Source organism: Balaenoptera ricei, chromosome X (assembly GCF_028023285.1).
Source record: "Balaenoptera ricei isolate mBalRic1 chromosome X, mBalRic1.hap2, whole genome shotgun sequence".
In the NCBI taxonomy this organism is placed as follows: Eukaryota; Metazoa; Chordata; class Mammalia; order Artiodactyla; family Balaenopteridae; genus Balaenoptera; species Balaenoptera ricei.
Genome location: NC_082660.1, coordinates 96,290,530 through 96,315,043, shown reverse-complemented (window position 1 = coordinate 96,315,043; position 24,514 = coordinate 96,290,530). Strand labels below are relative to the sequence as shown.

General features: G+C 37.3%; 1 protein-coding gene and 1 long non-coding RNA gene across 3 annotated transcripts in view; one reads left to right on the top strand and one right to left on the bottom strand.

The window, feature by feature from the left end:
- The window catches only part of RADX (RPA1 related single stranded DNA binding protein, X-linked), a 62,703-nt gene extending 56,247 nt beyond the window's left edge, over positions 1 to 6,456 (bottom strand). For both annotated transcript variants that reach the window (XM_059910340.1, XM_059910341.1), the window contains exon 1: positions 5,727 to 6,456. In XM_059910340.1, the coding sequence (XP_059766323.1) occupies positions 5,727 to 6,354 (628 nt within the window). In that variant the 5' untranslated portion in view covers positions 6,355 to 6,456. The remainder of the gene's footprint in view (positions 1 to 5,726) is intronic.
- A 192-nt stretch (positions 6,457 to 6,648) lies between these two features.
- LOC132357720 (uncharacterized) overlaps positions 6,649 to 24,514 on the top strand; it is a 36,649-nt gene continuing 18,783 nt past the window's right edge. Inside the window, exons 1-2 of the long non-coding RNA XR_009500282.1 lie at positions 6,649 to 6,827; positions 9,770 to 9,880. This is a non-coding gene — a long non-coding RNA (uncharacterized LOC132357720). The remainder of the gene's footprint in view (positions 6,828 to 9,769; positions 9,881 to 24,514) is intronic.

The following is a 24,514-nucleotide window of genomic DNA, read 5'->3' as shown; positions in this document are numbered from 1 at the left end:
ATAAAGCCTTAATACTATTATTATGAAAATACTTTTAACATTGCGAATCCCCTGAAAAAATCTTGGGGAAACACCTAGGGGTCCTTGGACCATACAGTGAAAACCACTGCAAAAGAATAAATCTAAGGAATATAGAAAGGAATAAAGATTAAAAACTGAAACTAATGAATTAGAAAACAGTATAACTGGCAAATTCAATTCCCTAGAAAAATTAATAAAAAGGTAAAACTTTAATAAGTGCAATCCTGAAGAAAGCAAACAAAAAAATGTTTGGAATGTGATCAACCATAAACATAGAGAAAATCATTTTAAAGATTACTATATATAATTATATATCACTAAACGTGAAAATATCAGTGAAATAGATAATCTTCTAGAAAAATATGAATTACCAATATTGTTGCCCTAAGGAACAGAAGAACACTGGAACAGGTCAATAACCATGCAAGAAAATGAAAAAGTTCACAAATAATGACCTCCCAAAATTGCACCAGGTTTATATGGTTTTTAACAATTTTCATTTTAACTAGTTTCAAAGAATAGCTCTTTCTCTTAACTATAAGTTGTTCTAGAGCACAATAAAATATAGAAATTATACCAATTCATTTTATAAACTTAGATAAATCCTGAAAAATTATGGCAGAAATAGTACAAAAGAGAAAACTATAAACCCAAAACATTTACGATGGCAAAAATCCTAAATCAAATACTTTCAAATCCAATGTAGCAGTATGCCAAATTACATCATGATCAAGTAGAGTCCTAAACCTCTTGTCTTGTTCAGGAGGAGAATATTATAAATTCTAAATAATCCTGGAGATTGACATAAAATGTAAGTTCAAATGATTTTGTTAAAACATTAAAGAGAATAAAAATATATTACTTCTAAAGCACTAGAAGAAAAAAAATTTTAATCCTGTGAAAGCAAAAAAAAAATAGTAAAAAAAAATAAAGCATGGCATATAGTAAACAAAGTAGGACTGCAAGAACAGGTACAATCATTAATTATATTAAATTTAATTGGATTAAATTCATCTCTTGAAAGAAAACGAATTGGTTTGGGTCAAAAAGCAAAATCTTGGCTATAGAAAGAAACCTAAAACAAAATGGAAATAAAGTGATGAACAAAGATACATACACTAGGCTAGTGGTTATCAAAGTGTGGCCTTTGTACCAGCAGCATCAATGTGTTAGAAATGTAAACTCTAGGGCAGATGTACTGAATCAGAAACTGGTGATGGGGCGCAGCAATCTGAATTTTAAAACACTTTTGAGGTGATATGGATGCCCAGTCATGTTTGAGAATCATTGCCCTAAATGCTAACTAAAAGACAGTGGAAGTGGTAAACAGTACTATCAAAATATACAAAATATAATTCGAGGCAAAAAGAGACTAAGAGGGACTTCCCTGGCGGTCCACGGCAGGGGGCGCGTATTCCATTCCTGGTCGGGGAACTAAGATGCCCCATGTAGTGCTGTGCGGCCAAAAAAAAAAGGGGACTAAGAGATAAATTCTATATTGATAGAGTAAAATCCACCATGATATTAACAAGTTATGAAACTTTACACATTACAGCAACATCTAAATCGAAAACTTAGATGTTGAGAAATGAACAAAACCACCATCATAAAGAGAAGCCAATATTCCTCTCAAAGAAATGGGCAAATAAAATAGATTTTAAAATAAGGATAAGGAATATTTTAATTTAAAAACTTCATATAATAAGGAACTTCATGTCTAATAAGTAAGCTTTTTCTAAACTTTTGGGGGTAAAGAGGAACTCAAATTTAAAATCAGAAAATATGAGTAAGGAGTAATAATGAAATTTCTATACTTCACAACCTGGGGGATACAGCCAAAGCAGTACTCATGGGAAATTTCAGAATTGTTAAAGCTTTTGGAAGAAATAAACAAGGAAATAAATGAACCAAGCATTGGACTCAAGAAGGTAGAACGCCCCCCCCCGCCAAAAAAAGAACAAAGGAAGGAAAAAGAATTAAAGAGGACAGCAAAAATAAAGTAGAAACATCTCCCCGATACAGACTTCTTAATTAGTAAAGCTAAAAGTCTTTTCTTATTTTTGAATACCAAGAAAGTAGACAAACCTCTGGCAAGGCTGACCATAAAAAAGGGTGAAGACACAAACATTAGGAACGCATCAGGGGATGTAACTGACAAGACAGCGATTTAAAAATGTAGACTACTATGTACAACTTTGAGATCTAGGTGAAATGAGATTTCCTAGCGAAATATCAACTCTCAATAATGCACTCAAAGCATTATTGGTTTTACCACTTTTTCAAAAAACTGAAAAGGAATCATTCGCCCAACTCCCAATCCCGGCCCAAGGTCCCAGGTTCAAATCGTTTTAGGGGTAAATTCTACCACACTTTCAATGAACACATGATTTCTGTAAGTACAGAAAAACAGGTAACTCATCCTACTAGGCTAATATTAATTAACCTGATATAAATATCGAACTGAAATAGTACTCTCCTAAAAAATAACAAAACTTATGGACCAAATTCACTTGAATATACAGATATAACAATAACAAGCATGACCAAGTAGAAACAAAAGTGGTTCAACATTAGAAAATCCAGGAATGTAATTTATTTCATTCATTCCTTTATTCAATGAACCTGTATTGGATGCCTACTATGTTCCAGACATTGTTCTGGGTATAGGAGAAACAGCCCACAGCAGTGAGGAAAAAAAAGAGTGCTTGCCCCCCTGGATCTTACAAACTAGTAGGAGGAGAAAAAAAAGAAAATAATTTCAGTGTGTTACCAATTCTATGAAGGGCATTTGCACGGTGATGTAATAACAATAAATGCGGAAGGAATGCATATTTTAGAGAGCCCTTTTCTAATACATTTCATATATCTGAGTTGAAACCTGAGGATGGGAAGGAACTTTCCAGAAAGAGGAAAAAGCCAGGAGCAAACTACCTGAGGGCAGGACAGAGCTTGGAGGTTTAAAGATTTAAAAGGTGGCTGGCGTGGCCGAAACAAAATGGTGGAGGAGAGCGGTTAGAGAGGCACGTAATGGCCCCTTTCTTGTAGGGCAGGTCCCCGCAAAGTGCGGCCCTCAGGCCAAATCCAGGCTGCTGCCCGGTTTTGTTAATAAAGTTCTAGTTTTAACACAACCAAACCCATGCAATTACATATTTTCTGTGGCTGCTTTCCACAAACAATGGCAAAGTTTAATAGCTACAGCAGAGACCATAGGTCTCGCAAAGACAAAAAGATTTACTATCCGGCTCTTTACAGACAGTTTGCCAACCGCCGTAGGGCCACGTGGACCCGGGTAGGAGGTCTAGATTTTCTTGCAGTGCGGAGCTACTGGAAGGATTTAGACAGGAGAGTGGCACAGTCTAACTTCCTTTTTATTTTATTTTTTTGGCCGCGCCCTCGGCTTGCGGGATCTTAGTTCCCCCACTAAGGATCGAACCCCGGCCGCCGGCACTGGAAGCGCGGAGTCCTAACTCGGACCGCCAGGGAATTCCCCTAACTTCCCTTTTAAACTGCTGCCTCTGAGATCGTATTGGTACTTTTAGAATAGGGTATTGAATGAGGAGAGGGAGCCTTTTGGGGTTCTTGAAATGCTCTATATCTTGATCTAGGAGGGTGGTTACACAGATATATATATAGATAGCTGTATTTTTAAGGCTCTTCTATTTTACTGTGTACACACTATACCTAATAGAAAAGTTTTAAAAGCACAAAATCGCACCACAAAACTAAGAGGAACAGAGTGGGAGAAAATAATTTGCAAAATACGGCAGACAAAACTTAATACCCATTAGCAAAGAAATCCTACAAATTAATCAGAAAAAGTCAAAAGATATAATTAAAAATAACAGTACAGGGAAATGGGCACTGTCGTACATATGTTGGTGGTAATGTAAATTAGCACAACCTTTTAAGAAGCTGCTTTGTCAATATCCATTTAATTAAAAAAGTCAAATACTCTTTAACCCAGCAATTTCTGTTCTAGGAAGCCAACCATTCAACAGAAATACTTGCACATAGTGAACAAATACAGGTATATCCTAATGATGTTCAGCACTGGATCTAAAACTGAAAAACCAATAACTGCCTAAAATTATAAATTACCCATTAACGTGGGCATGGTTATATAAATCAGGGTACATCCATACTATGGAAAAGTGTATAAAAAGATGTACGTTAAAGATGTTTGAGAGAAGTGGAAATAACAAATCATGCAATGTAATATAATTCATTTTTCCCCATTTTAAGAGGAAAGTTGAAGGCATACGAGGAGGCAAAACGGGTCTCTTACTCCACCCAAGCATTTTATTATTAAAAATTTCAAACATACAGCAAACCTGAAAAGAACACCAATATACCCACTTCTATATTTTGTCATCAACACTTTACTGTACTTGGGTCTTACACTTTTAATACAATATACTTTTAAATATAAAGTTTGGATTTTTTAGCACATGGACATTGCCTTTTTTAATAAAAATATGGTTTCAATAATGAATAGATATTACTTTCACAATCAGAAAAATGAAATATATTTTTACAAATTATTATTCCCCTCAATTCTTCTAGAGCACGAATTTTTCATTTGTACATTCAATTCTAAAAATAAAAATGACCAACAGAGTACTAATGCACTACTGCCTTATTCCATGTTTGAGATAAAAAATCATTCCATTATTTCATCCCTGAAATGAATATCTTGTTTTTAAAGTTTAAGTTATTTAATCATCCTTAGCTACACATTTCTACAGCCATCTTCTTTTCCTTATAACTGGATATTACTTTAATTGCATATTTTCGTCCCAGATATCTTTTCACTTTCAAGTCTGTTGCTGTTACACGTCATAATAAGATTATCTACGATCTAGCATTATCACTGCAATGTTTAAAAAAAAAACCTGAAAAGCAGTAAATGTAAAAATTTATCTTTCTCGCTCCACTACTTTCGCCTTATGTTTTTTGCACTTTATTTCTTCCCCATTCCACACACGTACATGCCTATAGTACTATCATTCCCCTTATTCCATCTCTTACAGATAAAAACATATTTTAGAGCATTTGCTGATGACGGACGAGCTAGCATTATCAGGTTAACTTCCTACTTCTGAAACAGAAGAACTGAACTTCTCAGGTTAGTATTGTTCGTGGTAAGTAAGAAGAAACATAAAAATGAGAATTCCAAGCTTTCCCACAAAATCACACATTCAAAAAACAACATTTACATAACTGCCACACTCAAAGGTATAGAAAATGGCGTTTCATTAAATGTGAATTATTAAGGAATAAATCACGGAACATCCTTTTTTGAACGAAAGTTAAAACAGGCAAAACCACAAATATTTACCACCTTTACGCCGAATTCAAATCTATACACTTTCCAACCAACACAGAAAGTACTACTTCCACAACTGGAATGGGACTAAAACTAAGATGAATTCCACTGTAGTCAAACGTATAACGAAAACATGAGGAATACTGACTGCAACATCACTACGTTCGTCAGATTAAATTTAAGATGTATTCGGACACTTCCTGACTGGCCACTTTCACAATCAAAGCAAGACGCGAGCTGGAACCCCATCACCCATCAAAGCTTGTCTCTTACCACTCCCGGCTTATAATTAACAATACCAAAGCACCTTCGTTTCCTTTCCCATTAAAGCAAGCTCCCGAAAACTTTAACCCCTCCGTCGTTCCCTCCAATTACTTACCGTTAAAATTGTACTCCTCAGGTTCCTTGTTGCTTAACCAGATATCTCCATATGGATCTTCGTTATTCCACAGGGCCAGGTAATGGCTCTTTCCGCCTCTTAACGGCCTCTCCGGGATTTCCCGGTGCGCTCTATTTCTGAAGGGAATTTCTAAAGAAATGGAGTCCAGGGACTCCCCACAGTGGACGTTATCTATGCACAGGATCCCCTGGCCTAATCTTTTCTCGTTATAAACACACGAGACTCTGTAAATTTTCACTTCTATGCCAACTTTGAGAATATTTTTATACACGAGAAAATTCAGGCTGGGGTCCAGGTAGCACTTCTCACGGAACACCCCGTCCGAGATCGTCACATCATAGCAATAAAGCGGAGGTTTAGATTCCATGTCGCGTGCCTCACCCTCTAACAGGTACCTCTGGACGGCCAAAACAGCGACAGGCACAACCTCCGACGGGGTGATCCACTGGAGAGGTGAGTCCGTTGCTTGCTCAAGGACCTTTTGGATCCAGGACTTGCGCCTTCGGATCACACCTCTCTGGACCCCAGCCTCATTTCTCTCAGGGTTCGGCAGATCGAGCCCAGCATGTGACGGGCCTTCCTGCGGCTCACCTAACTGACCAGACATTGCGGGGTGACCGCGTACCCTCTTCGCTCCCAAAAGCTAACTTTTCTCGTCAGAGCCTGAGAGAAACCACGCGCTCGCGCGACGGCCGCTACTCTGACAGGACTGACCGGTAAAGCTCCGCCCAGTCGAGACGCTATGAAGCCTTTACGTGAGCGTGCGTCAGCTCTCTGGCTCCGCCCCTCGCTCAGCGCGCTTGCGTCTCTCAGGCAGCGTTACTAGTCAGTCACTCCCGGGGTTAGGTACTGGGTCGTCTAACTTAGTGACCGCCCATTTGCCAGGATAGGAGAAGCGGGAAAACCGTTGGTCGCCATGGTTTCCAAAACAAAGTAGCAAGAGGGAGGGGGAGGAGCCCTCGTGGCTCTTCTGGAAAGGAGGGTGCAGAGAGGCAAGAAAAGAGAACGTGGCTGGAAGCGGGAGGCAAGAAGTCATAGCTCAGGAGTTCCGGGCTTTTGGCCTTGGGCCAGCCACAGAAGGTAAATTAGAGTTTGATATACGTGAATTTGATAATATGGGTCTCCTGTAGTATGAACAAAACTAGACAATGTATGCACAGCCTTCAGGACAGTTCCTAGCACAAAAAGTCCTCCATAAACATTAGTTGTTATGTTATTAGCATTCGCATAATTGTAGTGGCTCCCTGAGTGCAGGGTGGGTGAATTCGTGAATAAGTGCAAATGAAGCCAGAAAATTATAGAACTGGCTTGGTGGAGAGCTGCCTTTAGATTACACTTCTTAAAATATACTTATGTTTTATACAATACCTGGCTTAACATACAGGTAGGATATAGAATTTCAGAAGCTGCATTTCTAAACTACACGGATTGTATATGGAATGAATGTAATGTGAAAAAGCTGGTAAGAATAGTCAGAATTAAAAATAAAACATTTATTCCATGTACCCAGATGTGCCAGTATACACAGAACATAGTAATTGTCCTAAGAATACTTTTCAAAGATAGAAACAGGCATGTTTTGATTATATTAATCTCCCTTGGCTGTCTATTTCATCATTCATTATTCACTATTTATGAAGTCCCTACCATGAGGCAGGCACTGTTCTAGGCCATTATGGATAACAGTAGACAGGCTCCTTTACTCAAGCTTCTTCTCACTGCCATTATTAATATTTAACTAATTCACTAATTCTACATGTATTTCTTGAGTGTCTGCTCTAGGCCTGGTACACTCTTGCTTTGGAGACCAAAAAACATGTTAAGGGGAAAGGGAGGGGAGGGGGCAGGAGTTAATATTTTATATACAATATGATTAAGGAAGGGTTCTCTATTAAGAGATTGAATAGAGCAGAGATCTGCAGGAAGTGAGGGAGTGTGTGGACTTCTTGGGAAAGGACACTTAAATCAGAGGGAACAGTAAGAATAGATTCCGTGAGACAGAAGCATGCTTGATATTTTAAAGGAAATGCAAAAAGCCAGTTGACTGGAGTGGAGAGGTGAGAGGAGGAGTGGTAGGAGATAAAGTCAGAGAGGTAGAAGGGCCTTGTAGGCTTTGCTCTGTTTTGAGCAGAAGAGTGACCTAACACTTCAGCTTGAGCCCCACTTCCTTCATGAAGCCTCCCATAATCAATTTATTCTAGAATGATCTTTCTCTTATCTGTATCACCTTGTATGTATCACTCATTTAACATTTATCATCTAATACCTTGTAATTAAAAACAAAACTTTTAATGTATGTAGCTCATCTCCCTAAGTTACGGTTTCTCAACCTGGACACTGTTGACATTTAGGGTCAGAAAATTATTTGTTGTGAGAATGTCTTGTGCACTGGAGGATGTTTAGAAACATTCCTGGACGCTACCCACTAGATACCTGTAGCACTACTCTTCCCTCCCAGTTGTAACAACCAAAAATATCTCTAGACATCGACAAATGCCCCCTGGGGGGCAAAATCACCCCTTGTTAGGAGCCACTAATTTAACTAGACTGCAAGCCTTTTGAGAGTAGAAATTGATTTTTTCTTTATTGTTTCCTATAGTTCTTTCACTCTTGCTATAAGTAAAAGGCATTCAAATATTTTAAATAAATGAAACATGTAATTCCCACTGCCTCTCCACCAAAGGGAATATATATGTGTGCCTCTCTGTAAACACATATAATAAACAAAAATCCAAACTTACAAAGCACAAAATAAGTAAGCTCCCCGAGTGTAGGTACTTTGTTATGTTCGCTGCTGCATCTCCAGTGCAAAAATCAGTATTCTAGCAGATAGCAGGTGCTCAATAGTAATTGTTGAATGAATAAATGAAATTATGGGTTTTTATTGGATTTACTGCAGGAGTCATTAAATATCAGCTATCTCTGTTGTTTATCCAAGAAGAACTGATTTTAAATCTTTCAAATCCGTTCCATCAGCACCCCCTAAACTATATACTCAGTGGAATTTATACATAATAGTATTGTATCATCATATTCTGAGTCTATCTAATTCATAAAAGATGAATATTGGCAATGGTGCTCAGTAGTTGAATAATTACTGGAATTGGGAAGAAATAGCACCCATGTTTGTTTTTACAATACCACACACAATAAAGATATACACTAACTATGAGAACGTAGTTGAAGTCTTTTGTATTGTTCTACTGACAATCTGCTGATAGTGCATCTCCCCGAGAATTAAGGTGTCTACTTGAATAGTTATCACACCTATGTATGAATGTTCTCTGAAGGCATTATAAGCACCTGTTTTGGGATTAATTACTCAATAATAGAATAAGTAAGAGAAATGACTTTTAGAGCCAATAATAGGTATCATTTAGGTTATTGATTTTTTCTCTCCCCTGAGATCTGGACAATGTTATAGTGCCCTCCAGAGCTTAAAATAGTAAAAGCAGGCGCTACACTACTTTTATTTCATGAAACGGTGATGTTCTGAGATATTCAAAACACTTTAAATACAACATGAAATTTATTTTGGCAGTCCATTAAATTTGGTGCAGATTATCTGCCACATTGATTTTCCTCATCTTTAAAATTGGACTAATGAAAGTATTCACAGTAGTTGAAAAATTAAGTTAGTTCATATAGATAAAGTGCTTAAAACTGTGTTTGGCACATACTTAGAGTTCCGTAAATGCTAGCAATTGTTATTATTATTCTAAAAAGAAGATACAGGCATAACATAAGATCATAGAATGCTAGAACTACAGGGAGCCATTATATACCCACTAACTAGTTCAGTGTTCTTCATACTGTGGGTGGTGAGGCGCTAATGAGGTCATGAAGTCAATTTATTGGGTTACAACCAGCAACTAAAAATATGAAAAAGTTTAGAACAGAAAATGTCAGAGTACCTCACACATAGTAATGGTAAGGATTGCTTCATACAATTTTTATTTTAGATTTGTTGGTATGTATATGTGTATACTGCATCATGATGTAAAATGTTTTTCTTACTATAGATTGTGACCGGAAAATTTTAAAAACCGACTGCTATAATTCAACCCTCTTTTACTACAGTGAAGGAACTGAGGCCCAGAAAACGGAACTCTTGTGACCAAGATCACACAGTGGTAAGTGACAGAGCATCAGAACTATTAGCCAAGACTCCTGCTTATTAAGCCAATGTCCTTTCCACGACATAAGGTTGCACAGATCCTGGATTATCCCCCTGATGTATCAGTTTTTTTATTGAATAATCTTGTTTTGGTTATTTTTATTTGAATAATCTTGGTTGATCTTCTCATTCATTTAACTATTCTTTCATTTATTTGCCTTGGGTAAACAAATCAGCATCATTCCCTGGCCATGTGCATTGGGCATTGGAGGTACACTTGTGGGTTCATCAAATTCATAAGATTATAACAGTATGAGTAGAGATGTGGGGGAGGAGGAAAAACAAGTGTCATGACTAGTTGGTGCTAAAAGGATGTGGAGAGTTCAGATGCTATCTCAAAGAGTATTTAGGTAAGTTCTCCAAACATCACCACGGTAACAAAAGAGGGCCTCAGGGTGGCTGCCTGGCAGCCAGAGCACTACAGCCTCCAGCATAACGCTGCCCTTTTCCAATATCTTTCCCTTTTAATGCTGCTTTTGATGATTTTATTAACTAAATTACCTCTATATACAAGGATGTATCTGCACAGCTTATAATACTCCCTACCTCATTGGAATCAAAGATGTTCCTATGTTACCTTTCTATCAGATGGCAAATCTGTTTTGATTTACCTGTTGAATGTACTTAAACAGAGTCTCTAACACAGGCTCACCATAAGAATGGTTCCAGACTCCTTTTGCCCCTCAGTATCTCAAACAAATGTTCCTATTTGTCTGCATTCCTTTGCTTATCCTGAGCACATATTAGACGCACGATAAATGATTGCTGCTGTCCTCCCTTCTCTTCTGTTCATTCAAATCCTACTATTTTCCATAAATATCTCAGTGTGTTAGCTTTTCTTCTGAGTCTCAATATTATATATCTGTAAGAGAGTTGGATTTTAGAATATGGATTTGATCATTTTCTTTTTTTTAAATATTTATTTATTTGGTTGCGCCAGCTGTTGGTTGCGGCTCGAAGGCTCCTTAGTTGCGGCAGGTGGGCTCCTTAGTTGTGGCATGTGAACTCTTAGTTGCGGCATGCATGTGGGATCTAGTTCCCTGACCAGGGATCAAACTCTGGCCCCCTGCATTGGGAGCGTGGAGTCATAACCACTGAGCCACGAGGGAAGTCCCGGATTTGATCATTTTCAATTTATTAGGTCTCTGTTTCTCTGATTATTAGATGAAGGGGGACTGACTGTAAACTCCCAGTATTCTACAGATTAATTTATTCCCATTTGTCTTCATTGGTCATCCTAACATCATGTATCTAGCATGCTTTGATGTTTACATTCCTCCTCTCAAGAATTTGTTTGTTGAAATGTGTGGCTACAATTTGATGACATTTTGGAAATCCGAACACCAGTGTTTATGCTGGGTTGCCTTACATGAAATAGAGCTGGGTCAGAAAGTTGGTTCTCAGTAGGCTATTTATCTAAAGATGTTTGTGTTAGTTTATTATTAAAATAACAGCTTTATTGGAATATAATTCACAAAACACACAATTCATTCATCGAAACTGGAGAATTTGATTGCTTTTCGTATACTCAAAGTGTTGTACGTCTGTGGCCACAATCTAATTTTAGAACATTCTATCATGCCATAAAGGAACTCTATACATATTAGCAGCTACCCCCAATTCCAACTCCCTGCCCCAGCCACCGGGAACCAGTTATCTACTTTCTGTCACTATGGATTTGCCTATTCTAGACATTTCATATGAATGGAAACATACATTGTGTCTGAGTACTTTCATTTAGCATAATGGTTTCAAGTTTCATCCATGTTGTAGCATACTTCATTTATTTTTTTGTTTGCTGAAAAGTGTTTCATTTTATGGATATACCACATTATGTGCATCAGTTCATCAACTGATGGACATTTGGGTTGTGTTCACCTTTTGCTACTATGAATAAGGCTGCTATGATTTTAGTGTATGAGATTTTGTGTGGACATGTGTTTTCAAACCTCTGGTATAGATACCTAGGACTGAAATTGCTGGCTCATATGGCAATTCTATGTTTAACTTTTTGAGGAACTGTCAAACTGTATTCCAAAGTGTTGTGTTATTTTATATTCCCACCAGCAACGTACAAGAGTTTCAATTTTTCTGCAACCTTGCCAACATTTGCTATGGTCCGTCTTTGTTTACCTTAGTTTATCTTAGTGGATGTGAAGTGATATCTCATTGTGGTATTGATTTGTATTTCTGTAATGACTAATGATTTTTAGCTTCTTTTCATTGTGCTTATTGGCCATTTTTATATCTTCTTTGGAGGAATGTCAATTCAGATCCTTTGCCTATTTTTATTTTTTATATACTTAATAAAAATTTTTTTTTCTTTTTCCTTTGCCTATTTTTAAATTGAGTTGTCTCTTGATTATTGAGTCCTGAGGTCTTTATATATTTTGTATGTTCTAGATACAAGTCCCTTATCAGATATATGATTTACAAACATTTTCTTTGAAGATGTGGATTGTATCTTAATTTTCTTGAATGCGTCCTTTGAAGAATCTGCTTTTCCTTCTCCTCCTCCTTATTCATTTTACTCATCTTATTCTTTGCCATTTTCATCTTAGAATATTGAACCTGTTCATTTAAGGCATCATTATCATCTCTGATAGCTTCTCTTGAGTGATGTTCTACTGATCCTGGGACTCATAGAAAATGTGCTCCACTTCATCTGCAGTAAGGATAGCTTCAGCAGCAGCATTTAGGGATCCTTCCTTGGGAACTTCAAGAGGACAAAAGCAATTAAAGAAGGAATCATTATATACCCACTTGACTGGCAAAAATTAAAAAGCCTACGAATGCCAAGTGTTGTAAAGGATGTCAAGCAATAAACCACTGGTGGGAGTGTAAATTTGTTCAACTAGTTGTAAAGTTGAACATGCGCATACCATATGATCCATAAATTTTCCTTTGTATATACCCAAGACTAGTGTTTGTCAAAGGAGAAGATGGTATTAACATTTTGTGGGGGAGTGATTTTTATTTGTACTGGGTGGTACCAAACAGTATAGGATGTTTAACAGCTGGCCCTAACCCTCTGAATGCCAGTTGTACTCCCCAATCACTGTGACCATCAACACTTCCCAGGTGAGAACCACTGGCCTAGAGAAACTTTAATAGCTGCACTAGTACATATGTAAAAGAATGTTCAGTAGCATTATTCATAGTAACTCCTAACTGGAAACAGCCCAAATATTTATAATAGGAGAATGAATAAATAAATTGTGGTGTAATCACACAATGGAATACCCTGATAACCTCATGATGCCAGCATACCAGCCCTCACTTGCTTATATCCAGGCTTTTTAATTTAAGAGTAAAATAATCTTTCTATCTTGTTTAGCCACTCTTTTTTTCCAGTCTAAAAAATATGGGTTTGAAAATTAATGTGACTTGGAAATGAGTCCTGGTCTTTGGTAAGGACCCCATTAAACAAATGTGGTATTGTAATGAGATTTTTTTCCCCTTTAATCACTAGGTTGTTCCCTAAAATATATGAAATGTGTAGGACTTAGACATAATGCTGGCTGATGCAATTTCATTATGATATAGCATTCTGAATTTAGGTGCTGCTCTTATTTTTGAAATTAAAGTGTAAGTTGGCTTCTAGCTATACGATTTATAAGGTGGATTACTATGCCTTAACAAACCAGCCTTTGAATGTCTGGTCATTTTAGATGTAGTTAAGTTGTTCAGATCCTGGATATCTGGTGGTCCTCCATGTGCTTGGATAGCCTGGACCTTGAATGTTTTGCTAATTTTCATAAAAACCAGGACTTGGCTGGCTTCATAAGATAGAAGCCTTAATGGATTTCTCTCTTAAACAGCTTGGAAAAAATTCATATCACTAGTCTGTGCTGGTGCTGTTGTAACATCTGACACATGGTTAAGGTCATGCTGTTCCCTCTCTGACTAGACACAGTTTTCTGGAGGACCCAGTTTCTTTGGTGGTACCCCTAGGCTGTTGAAATTATTTCATGTACCCTTATCCTTTTTCAAAGTAGCCTATATTCTGGAGAATGATGAGAAATTGTAACTCATAATTTATCTTTGGTTGGGGATCTTTCACTTTCTTCCCTACCAGTTCTCAGAAGACAGGCATCAGCAACAATATATGTATGTTCTTTACCTATAGTTTGCTCCTAGTTTAACTACTAGAAATGGAAAGCTAGCTTTTAATTAGACTAATACAAATTTGAATTCTCTTTCTCCTACTTACTAGTTGTTTGATCTTGACCAAGTTACCTAAACTCTCTAAACCTGATTCCTCCTTTTAAAAATGGAGTGGAGGGAATTCCCTGGCGGTCCAGTGGTTACAACTCCTCGCTCTCATTGCCAAGGGCCTGGGTTCAATCCCTGGTCAGGGAGCTAAGATCTCACAAGCTGTGCAGTGCAACCAAAAAAAATAAATAAAAATAAAAATGGAGTGGAACACGTACCTCACAAGGTTGTTATGAGATTTAAAACATAGTTTATCTAGAAGATCTGGGATGTAGCATGTTAGAAAATTTATGCTATTTACATGGTACAGATAATAATTCTTAAAGAGCAAATGGTCAGTAAAAAGATGTTTCATAATTTAATGTGCAGTATATAACACAAGCTAGAAAATGTGTTAAGAAATAAATGAGGGACTTCCCTGGCGGTCCAGTGGTTAAGAGTCCGACACTTCCACTGCAGGGGGCACAGATTCGATCCCTGGTTGGGGAACCAAAGATCCCACATGCCGCATGGCGTGGCCAAAAAAAAAAAGAAAGAAAGAATCATAAGAAAAGTATCCTAACTTCTTTAGTAGTCAAGAAAATGCCCGTTAAAATTACTTACAAAACTGCCAAAAAAATTTTTGAAACATCATAATTGGTTATTCATTGGCTGCCATTTTGTCTAACCTCCAAGTTGGATGCTAGTTAGGCCAGAGGAACAGGAGGAAGAAGTTCATACTAACTGAACTGTAGGGAAGGTGCCAGTCTCAAGGATACTGAGCTTCACTGGAATATGGCCAGACTGCTCATGTATCTTTTATGCATTTCCTCCTTCCATACTATGGGATTGATCTAAACTCTCAACACCATGACAAGGCCAGGAGATATCTCTTTTCTTCTCTGTACTATAGGAAGGTGTCTCTAACACAGTGACATATTTTTAAATATAAAAATTATAACTTGGAAATCATGCATCAGGCTTTTATTTTCAGCTACAATGGAGCAGCTGGTATCGAACTAATTCTACTGCTGACAGTAACTCTAAGTGCTTGACAAAAGTTTTACAAAGCTATTTGGAGACATTAGAGAGAACCAAGGCAGCCAGGACATGAGAGGACACATTGTAGTGTATGGAAAACATTGAGATGAGTCTTCCATTTGCTGCTACTTTTCTCGCCTCAAAGAATTTTTCAGTTCATAGAATGTGTGGCTTAAAGGACAAACAAAAAGCAACAATTAGAGATTAGTGGATAGGATAATAGGACAGTAGACAACATCCAAACTAAAGCTCAGAGAGAAAAACATCGGAGAATACAGAAAAAAGAATGAGACACAGATAACATGGTGAAAAGGTCTAACGTGTATGTAATTGGAATCTGAGAAGAAAAGAAAAAGAGGGCAAAAGCAGTATTTAAGAAATACTTGTTGAGGATTTTCCACAAACTGAAGAATGGTCTCAAGCTGTATGTTCTAGATGCGATATGAATCTGAAGCAGTATAATGACTGTTTCAGGCAGAATACTGAACCCCCAAAGATGTCCACATCCTAATCCTCAGAACTATGAATATGTTACGTTACATGGTAGAAGGGAATTAAGGTTGCAGATAGAATTTAAGTTGTTATCCTGGATCCAGGTGGGCTTTTAAAGGTGGACGAGGAAAGCAGCAATTTTGGTTAGTGAAAGATGTGGCGTGAAGACTTGAACTATTGCTGGCTTTAAAGATGGAGGAAGGAGGTCATGAGTCAAGGAATGCAGGTGGCTTCTAGAAGCTGGAAACGGCCCTCGGCTTACAGCCAGCAAGAAAACTGGGACCTCAGTCCTGCAAGCACAGGGAATTGAATTCTGTCAACAACTTGAATGAGCAAAAAAATGGATTTTCCCTTAGAGCTTCCAGAACAGATCTCATCCCTGCTGGCACTTTGATATTGGCCAGTAAGACATAATACTGGACTTCTGACTTATGAAACTAAAAGATAATGAATTTGTATTGTTTTAAGTCATTAAGTTTGTAGTAACTTTTTATGGCAATGATAGAAAACTAATACAGTGAGAAAGAAAACCGGACATAGGTGCATCAAAGCAAAACTGATGGATAGTGGGAACAAAGAAGAAGTTTAAAGAAACTAGAAAACAAAGACACATTATCTTGCAGGAACATCAATAACCTTGACAACTGAATTTTCGAAAGACATAATGAAGGAAGACAATGGTCTGACATATTTAAAGTGTTGAAAAAAAAAGTTCCAACCAGGCAAAAATTCTTTCAAAATGAAGGTGAACCAAAATGGTTTAAGAGAAACAAAACTTGAGAGAACTTATAACCATCAGACATGCACTAAAAGAAATACTAAAGCGAGTTATTTAGGCAAAAGGAAAATGATCCCAAATGGAAACAAGGTAATTCAAGAAGGAATGAAGAACACTAAAAAGAGTTAATATGGGTAAATCTACTTGAATATTGGCTATTCAAAACAACAGCAATAATATCTTTTGGAGTTTAAAATATATGTGCAATTAAAATGCATGATAACAGCACATAAGGTAGGAGGGTGTAAATGGAGTTGAAGTGTTGTAAGGTTCTTACCTTGTCTAGAAAGATGAGATCAAACCAGACTAGGACAGGCCCTAATCCAATATGACCAGTGTCCTTATAAGAAGAGAAGAGAAGAGATGCAGAGACAGAGAGAAAGAGAGGAGGATAACATGGGAAGACACAGACACAGAGGGGAGAGAATGCCATGTGAAGACAGAGGCAGAGATTGGAGTGATGCATTTACAAGCCAAGGAATGGCAAGAATTGCCAGTAACCACCAGAAGCTAGAAAAAGCAAGGAAGAATTCCTCCCCCAGAGCCTTTAGAGAGAGCATGGACCTACCAGCAATTTGATTTTGAATGTCTAGCCTCCATAACTATGAGAGAATAAATTTCGCGTGTTCTAAGTCACCTAGTCTGTGGTGTTTTGTTATGGCAGCCCTAGGAACCTAATACACTATTGATACATTTTTAATAAACTATTTGAAAATAATTTTAAAACTCCACAGCATATTTAATATCCTTCCATGCTTACTGTCTACATCATTATTTTGTTAATAAGTTACAGAAGGAATAATTTCTGCATATCTTCAAATTTTAAATTTCATTTACTTTTCTGACTACAAAGGTAGTGTATGTTTTAGATTAGAAAATAGTAGGGGAAATCTGTAAAATAAGATTTAATTGCCCTGTGACCCTACTCCTAGGGCCCTTTCTAAGATATTGTCTATAAATAGCTTTGGTGTATATTATTCCAGGTATTTTTCACTTCAGATTCAGATTCAGTATCAAGAGAAATGTAATTCTCTTATTCTCTCCCTCCCTCTCTCACTGTGAGATGCATGTGATTTACTGATATAGTATATCAGCAAAGAATGCTTATTGAAGCCTTGCCTATAATGGCAAAATGCTAGAAACTAATCAAATGTCCACCAATGGGTAGAAGCTTGAACAAATTGTTGTATATTCATAATAGCACATTTTTTCAGCTTTTAAAGGGAGGATAAGTTATATCTATATTAATGATGAAGAAATATTCATGATGTATTAAGCGAAATACACATACTCACACACACACACACACTGAATATGAGAAACGCGTGGAATAATACATAGAAAGTTATTTGGAGTTTGCAGGTGAAGAAGGAAAGGGGTGTGTGTGGGGGGTGTGTGTGTGTGTGAAATTATATATTTTTTTAAGAAGATCATTATATTATTTCATTTCATTGTTTTCAGTGAACACATGCTAATTTTATAATTCTGGAAGAAAATTTGATCACAGATTGAAAAAATATACAAGTTTGAAAACTTTTAATTTAATATGAATATATCAGTTGAAAAATATATTTTTATTATCATTTATCAGAAGCTTAAAACTTATAATAAACTTATCACCTAAAAGTAGAAAAAATAATATATTGCATAAACTCTGAGTATTTAGTGCCATGAACATAAAACATATGTTTAATTTAGAGTCATTTCACAGAAAAATTTCTATTTGTAATATATACTTCTTTCTCTAGAAGGGCCAAACATCATTCCAATAATGTGAGTTATGAAATTTTATTTACTAAAATATCCTAATTGATGACAGATAAAGGTTGGATAAAATTACTTAGGAGATATGGTAATATAGCATTTGCAGAAGCCAGATAAAAGGATGTTATGAACAGCTCTTTTGAGAGGCTCTTCAGGGTCATTTACTTGCTTTTGCTATGTGTTTCCTTTTCAAATTTCTATTTCAGTTTGTAATTTTGGAGTAGCTCCTGATTATAGTAAATGACCACTGTTCTACAAAATTTATGACGTTTTAGCAAAATGAAATAACCTCTGTCACATTAATTTTCTTCCTGTCAACACATTACTATCATCATGGTCTTCACTCTAATCTACTGTGGGGACTACAACGGTGTCAACATTTTCCTGGTCTGTCAAAAACTGGTAAATGACGGAGAACTGTAGTAATCCATATGTTACAAGTGGTACTGCTATGATGTCCCTGAGATTATCTGCAGCAGATTTTACTGGTCATAATCACAGCTTAGTGGATCACAGTGTCATTATGCACCATGCAGCATATAGAATAATTAATTGAATGCTTTCTGTGTGCCAGGAACTGTGCTAAGCATTGTACAAACATAATATCATTTAAGATAAATAATTATTTAATTGGATAGGTATTATTATCCATACTAAGGCTCAGGGTTTAAGCCATTTGTCAGGTGGCAAATAGCAAAGCTAAGCCTTGAATTTAAGGTGTGTGACTCCAGGTGTGCTCTTTACCTATAAGCTGTGCTACTTCCAGTAGTATCTGAGGTATACATTACTAAAGTTCAAAAATATCTGGTTTTCTTCCATTTTATGTGCATTGCAAGGGTGTATTTCCTAGTGTTCTTGTAATTGGTAAGGGCTACCTAACTAGTTCTGGCCAAGGGGCTGTGGGATCTTTTGTTTCCAGGTGAAAACACTTAATTGCTAATGTGCAACTCTCTTGCCACCTCTCTTTCCTAGCTGCAGCAACTGAAGATGACTTGTGTTGAGATGCTAGAGCTTCTCAAATTTGAAGAAGCCTGATTACTCAGTCACCATAGAGAGGGAAGATACTCTGGAGAGTTATCTGAAACCACAACGTAATTTGTGTGAGTCAGAAGCATGCTTTTGTTATGTTAAGCTACTGAGATTATAGGACTGTTACCATAGCTTAGTTTAACATGTCCTGATTAATACAGAAGACTGGTACTGAGAGTATTACCACAACAAAAACCTGAACTATGACATTGGCTAAGTGGTTTTGTGGTAGGATTTTTCAGTGGCAAAAATCTGGTGAAACTGTAACTTGCAGTAGACTCAGCATATATAATTAGGGAATTTGTAACTCTAAGAGAAGAGATTGGAAAGCAATGTTAGTGGGGAAATATAGGGGAAGAAGCTAGAAAACAAAATGTTAGTACTGTTTCTAATAGTGATGATAGTGTTTGGCAATAACTGCTGGCTTTGACTGGTGTGATGGTTAATTTTATGTGTCAACTTGATTGGGCTAAGGGATGCCCAGATAGCTGATATAACATATTTCTGGGTGTGTCTGTGAGGGAGGCTCCAGAAGAGATTAGCATTTGAATCAGTAGAATGAGTAAAGACGATCAGCCTCACCAAGGTAGGTGGGCATCTATCAATCTGTTGAAGGCTTGGATAGAGCAAAAGATGGAGAAAGGGCAGTTCATTCTCTCTGCTTTGGTGAAACACTCATTTTCCCCTGCCCTTGGATATCAGCGCTCCTGGTTCTCAGGCTTTTGGATTCAGACTGGGAATTACACGATCAGCCCCTTGATTCTTAGGCCTTCAGACTCAGACTGAGTTACACCACTGGCTTTCCTGGTTTTCCAGCTTGCAGATGGCAAATGGAGGGACTTCTTGGCCTCCATAATAGCATAAACTAGTTCCTGTAATAAATATCTCTCTTTCTGTCTCTGTCTCTCTCTCTGTCCCTATCTATCTATCTATATAATTCGTTCTGTTTCTCTGGAGAACCTTGATTAATACAATTGGCAAGAATAGCTCAAGAAAGAATTAGCTGGTTTGCAAACAGAAATAAAGGAGAATAGAGAATACAAGAATTTCAAACATCTTATGGTTGGAAAACCCAACTGGGTTTCAACCTCAAACTGTAAAAAATAAGACTGAGAGATCTTTGGAAGGACAAATGCTCAATGAAATGTTTCAAATTATTAAAATGTATCATGGGAAAATTAGACTAACGGTGTGACACCCTATAAAACTTTTCATTTAAATAAAATGCTCAGGTCAAAGATTACCTTAATGTTGTGGTTTTTCCACAGAAGACTGACAACCTCAAGTTAATCCACATTAAAGAAACAGGGAGATACGGGAGCAAGAAAGAAAAAAAAAAGCTATAGCAAATATGAAAACTACGCCTGCATAAGAAGTGCAGGTGTGGTTATTGGCACATATGGCTGACTGAAGCCAAGCCTGTTTTTAAGACAGTGGAACTGTTAAACAAACCATAAGCCTGAACTAAGAAAGCCTGTGAAAAAGACTTAAACCAATGCTTGGGCCACCAGGATTAAAATAATCTAGGTTATCAGACTTAATTTAGGCCATAAGACTTAAAGCAACCCTTAGGCCGCCAAAATTCTATAGACAAGAAGCAGGCATAACCCCCAAGGAAGACATATTCCATAATGCTCACTTCAAATATAACATACACACAAACATGTATAGAGATTCAATTAATTTTATGAAACGAGGATAACCTTAACACAAACTTTGTGAAGATAACTCAGAATAGCAGACTAATTGCATTTATGAATAAAAGTACATAAATTTCTAATAAATGTAGTAGATATTGTGGATTGATTAACTCAACCTCCATTCTACCTTACTAATTGCAGTTAGAGTTCTGATAGTAAATTCAGTTCTGCCAATTAGATTGACTTGTTGGATATTTGTAATATGTGTAAGTGAGATGGAGGACATATTCCTGCTGCTGTTGCTGAGGGCAATGTCATGGATAAGAGAATAGTGACTCCATTTAGCAAAGACTACTTTGGGTCCAGGTGTGGCAGACACATTTGGTGCCTAATACTGCTTTTGCACAACCTTATCTCTGACTTGTCCTGTGCATGTCAGCCAGCCTCCATCCTTGGCCACCCCAGCGTTTGCACAATGGGCAAGTGGAGTAGCCATGATGGTAAGGATGGAGGCTATACACGGGCTCAAAAGCATGGAATACTCACCAAAACCAGCTACCATCTTGGTGGCAAGTTGATTATTTCAGACCTTTCTACCATGGAGGATGGTGTGATTTGCTCTTAACAGAATTGACATCTTCTCCAGATATGAGTTTAGCTTGCTTTCTCTGCTGGCATCACAATTTGAAGTTTACAAAATGCCTGATTCAAGGGATCCATTTTATGGCGAAGGAGGTGTGGCAATGGGTATACGACCACAAGGATCCACTGGTCCTATAATATAACATAGAACTCAGCATTAGCTGGTCCAATAAGCTGATTGGATGGCCTGTTAAAGGCACAGCTAAGGCACCAGACAGGAAAACACCGCAGTGTTGGAATATTGTCCTTCAGAGTGAATAATATATACCTACATATCAACAAATGATATGCGGTATTGTATTTCTAATAGCTAGAATACATGTCCGGGAACCAACTCAGTGACCCACTTACAGAATTTGTGTTTCTTGTTTCTACATACTCATGTCTGCTTCTCAAGGGTGATGCTTCCACCAGGAAACACTTTAAGGGTTCCACCTAACCCGAAACTACAATTACCACCTGGTCACTTTAGGCTTCTCATTTTGGTAGAGCAGAAGGCAAAGAAAGGAATTACTCTACTAGTGGGCATAACTATCTCTGATTATCATAAGAAGTTAGGGTTTCTGTTACCTAATGGAGGCAGGGAAGAATATGTTTGTCACTCAGATGATCCACTGGGGTGTCTTTTAGTGCTTCCATGCCTGATGATAACAGTGAACGTACAGTTACAGTAACAATGACCTAATAATGGCAAGGCAACAAAGGGCTCTAACCCCTCAGAGATAAAATGTTGGGTTGTCCCAAAAGGTAAATGACTTAAACCAGCTGCAGTGTTGGTCAAGAGCAAGGGTAATCTAGAATGAATGATAGAAGAGAATGTATAGACTATGGCTTCAAGACCAATTGAAGCAGGGGGACCATAGCTTGTTCAATTAACTCTCCTGTATTACTTAATTTTAGAGACTATGGCCTGTACCTCCTTGAAAATTTTGATGTCGGAGTATACTTAACATAGGGTATGAGTGTATCTGAGTAGTGCAAAGGGTGAACCAAGGCAGACACACATATGTTGTGCAAAGGGTAAATTGTTGCACATTAGAATCTTTATTGATTATTTTAAATTTAAGATTTCGCTTTACATAGCAAAATTGCACTTATTCCTTTTCTCCATTGGACTCTTCATGGCACCATTAAAATGATTTCATTGTCGGTTGATCAATATTTTATTTACTTCTATTGTTAGTGCTCCTCCGAAGTCTCTTTTGTTGGAGGTTACTCGAGATGGGGCTCATAGACTTAGCTGCAACTGATGTTTAACATTAAGTTTTTAGGTATCAACATTTTGTTTTTAAAAATAGTTAAACCATTCCAATCCATGATTATGCAACTAGTTTACTCTTCAGAACACTCTGTAAGGCATGCATACCAAGATGAATATATTGCTAGACAGATAAGTAAAAATATAGATATAGACAGTTGATTTTAAAATTTACTTCTGGAAACTGTAAGCAACGACTTGTGGGAAGAGTTAATTGTTGCTAATTGGAATCTTGATTTTTTAATGTGAGATTCAAATTAACCTTTTCATTTTGTTCCACTGTGCTCTTCATCATTTCTTTAACCAACGCCATACTTTTAAAAAGTATGTACAACGGACCCATTATATACTTTGGTGCCTGCTACTGCCAATGCTCCTTAGCAAGCTCCTTTTAGAGGTAAATCTAGGAGGTTGTCATTATGTAAAGACTTCATGTGATACTTACCTAAATATTGCCTAGCGTTATGGACTGAATATTTGTCCCCTCCCCCAAATTCATATGCTGAAGCCCTAACCCCCAATGTGATGGTACTTGGAGATGGGGCCTTTGGGAAGTACTTACAGTTAGATGAGCTAACGAGGGCAGTCCCTATTCTGATGAGATTAGTGTCCTTATAAGAAGAGAGACCAGAGAGCTTGCTCTCTTCCTCCTTCACTGTGTGTGCACCATGAGGAGGTCATGTGAGCACACAGTGAAACGGCTGCCAAGAGAAGAAGCCTCAGAATGAAACCTACCTTTGGTGACAACATTGACATTCTTGGTATTCTGTTTGAAAATCAATCAACCATAAATATACAGGTTTATTGTTGGGAAAACCTCTGGAGGATCCCCCAACCTGGCCCATGAGCACTCCCAATGCCCTGAGTGCCAAACCCATACCTATCGCAGTCCGAAACCAGCTCCTTGTCCGTACTTCTCAAGGGCAGGAGCAAGAGCAAGTCCTGGTAGACAGGGAGTATGCTCAGAACATGCACTATGGCAAGGGAAAAAACACAAATGTGAGCTGTAGCACCACTTATGAGAAGACAAAAAGGAGGCTATCAGCAGCCAGCCTGGTGTATTGTAAAATGGAGAGAAGATACACAAGATGAAGAATTATGCCACAAGAGGGAGCAAGAAGCATGGAGAGGAGGTGTATCCAAATAAGGTCTAAGAAAGCTTCAGAGTTTATAGCAGGACTGATGGAAGGTTTTTCTCCCCTGAAGACAGTTATTAAAGATTGGAGGAGGTGACTCCTATTTCAAAAGCAAAAACAGCAATGGAAAACTCCAAGGAACATGAAAAATCAAGGGAACATGACATCACCAAAAGATCACAATAATCTTCCAGTAACCAAACACAAAGACATGGAGATTTATGATTTACCTGATAAAAAATTCCAAATAGCTATTTTGAGGAAATGCAGTGAGCTACAAAAAACACTGAAAGACAATTCAGTGAAATCAGGAAAATAAGGCATGAACAAAATGAAATTTAACGTAGAGAAAGAAACACAAAAAAGAACCAAACAGAAATTTGGGAGCTGAATAATTCATTGAATGAAACAAAAAATGCAATAGAGAACATGAATAACAAAATAGACCAAACAGAAGATAAAATCAGTGAGTTAGAGGACAGGAACTTGGAAATAACTCAGTCAGAGGATAACAAAGAAAAAAAGAATGAAATAGTGAAGAAAGCCTATGTGATCTATGGAACATTACAAAAAAGAACAAATTTCAGAATCATTGGAGTTCCAGAAGGAGAAGAAA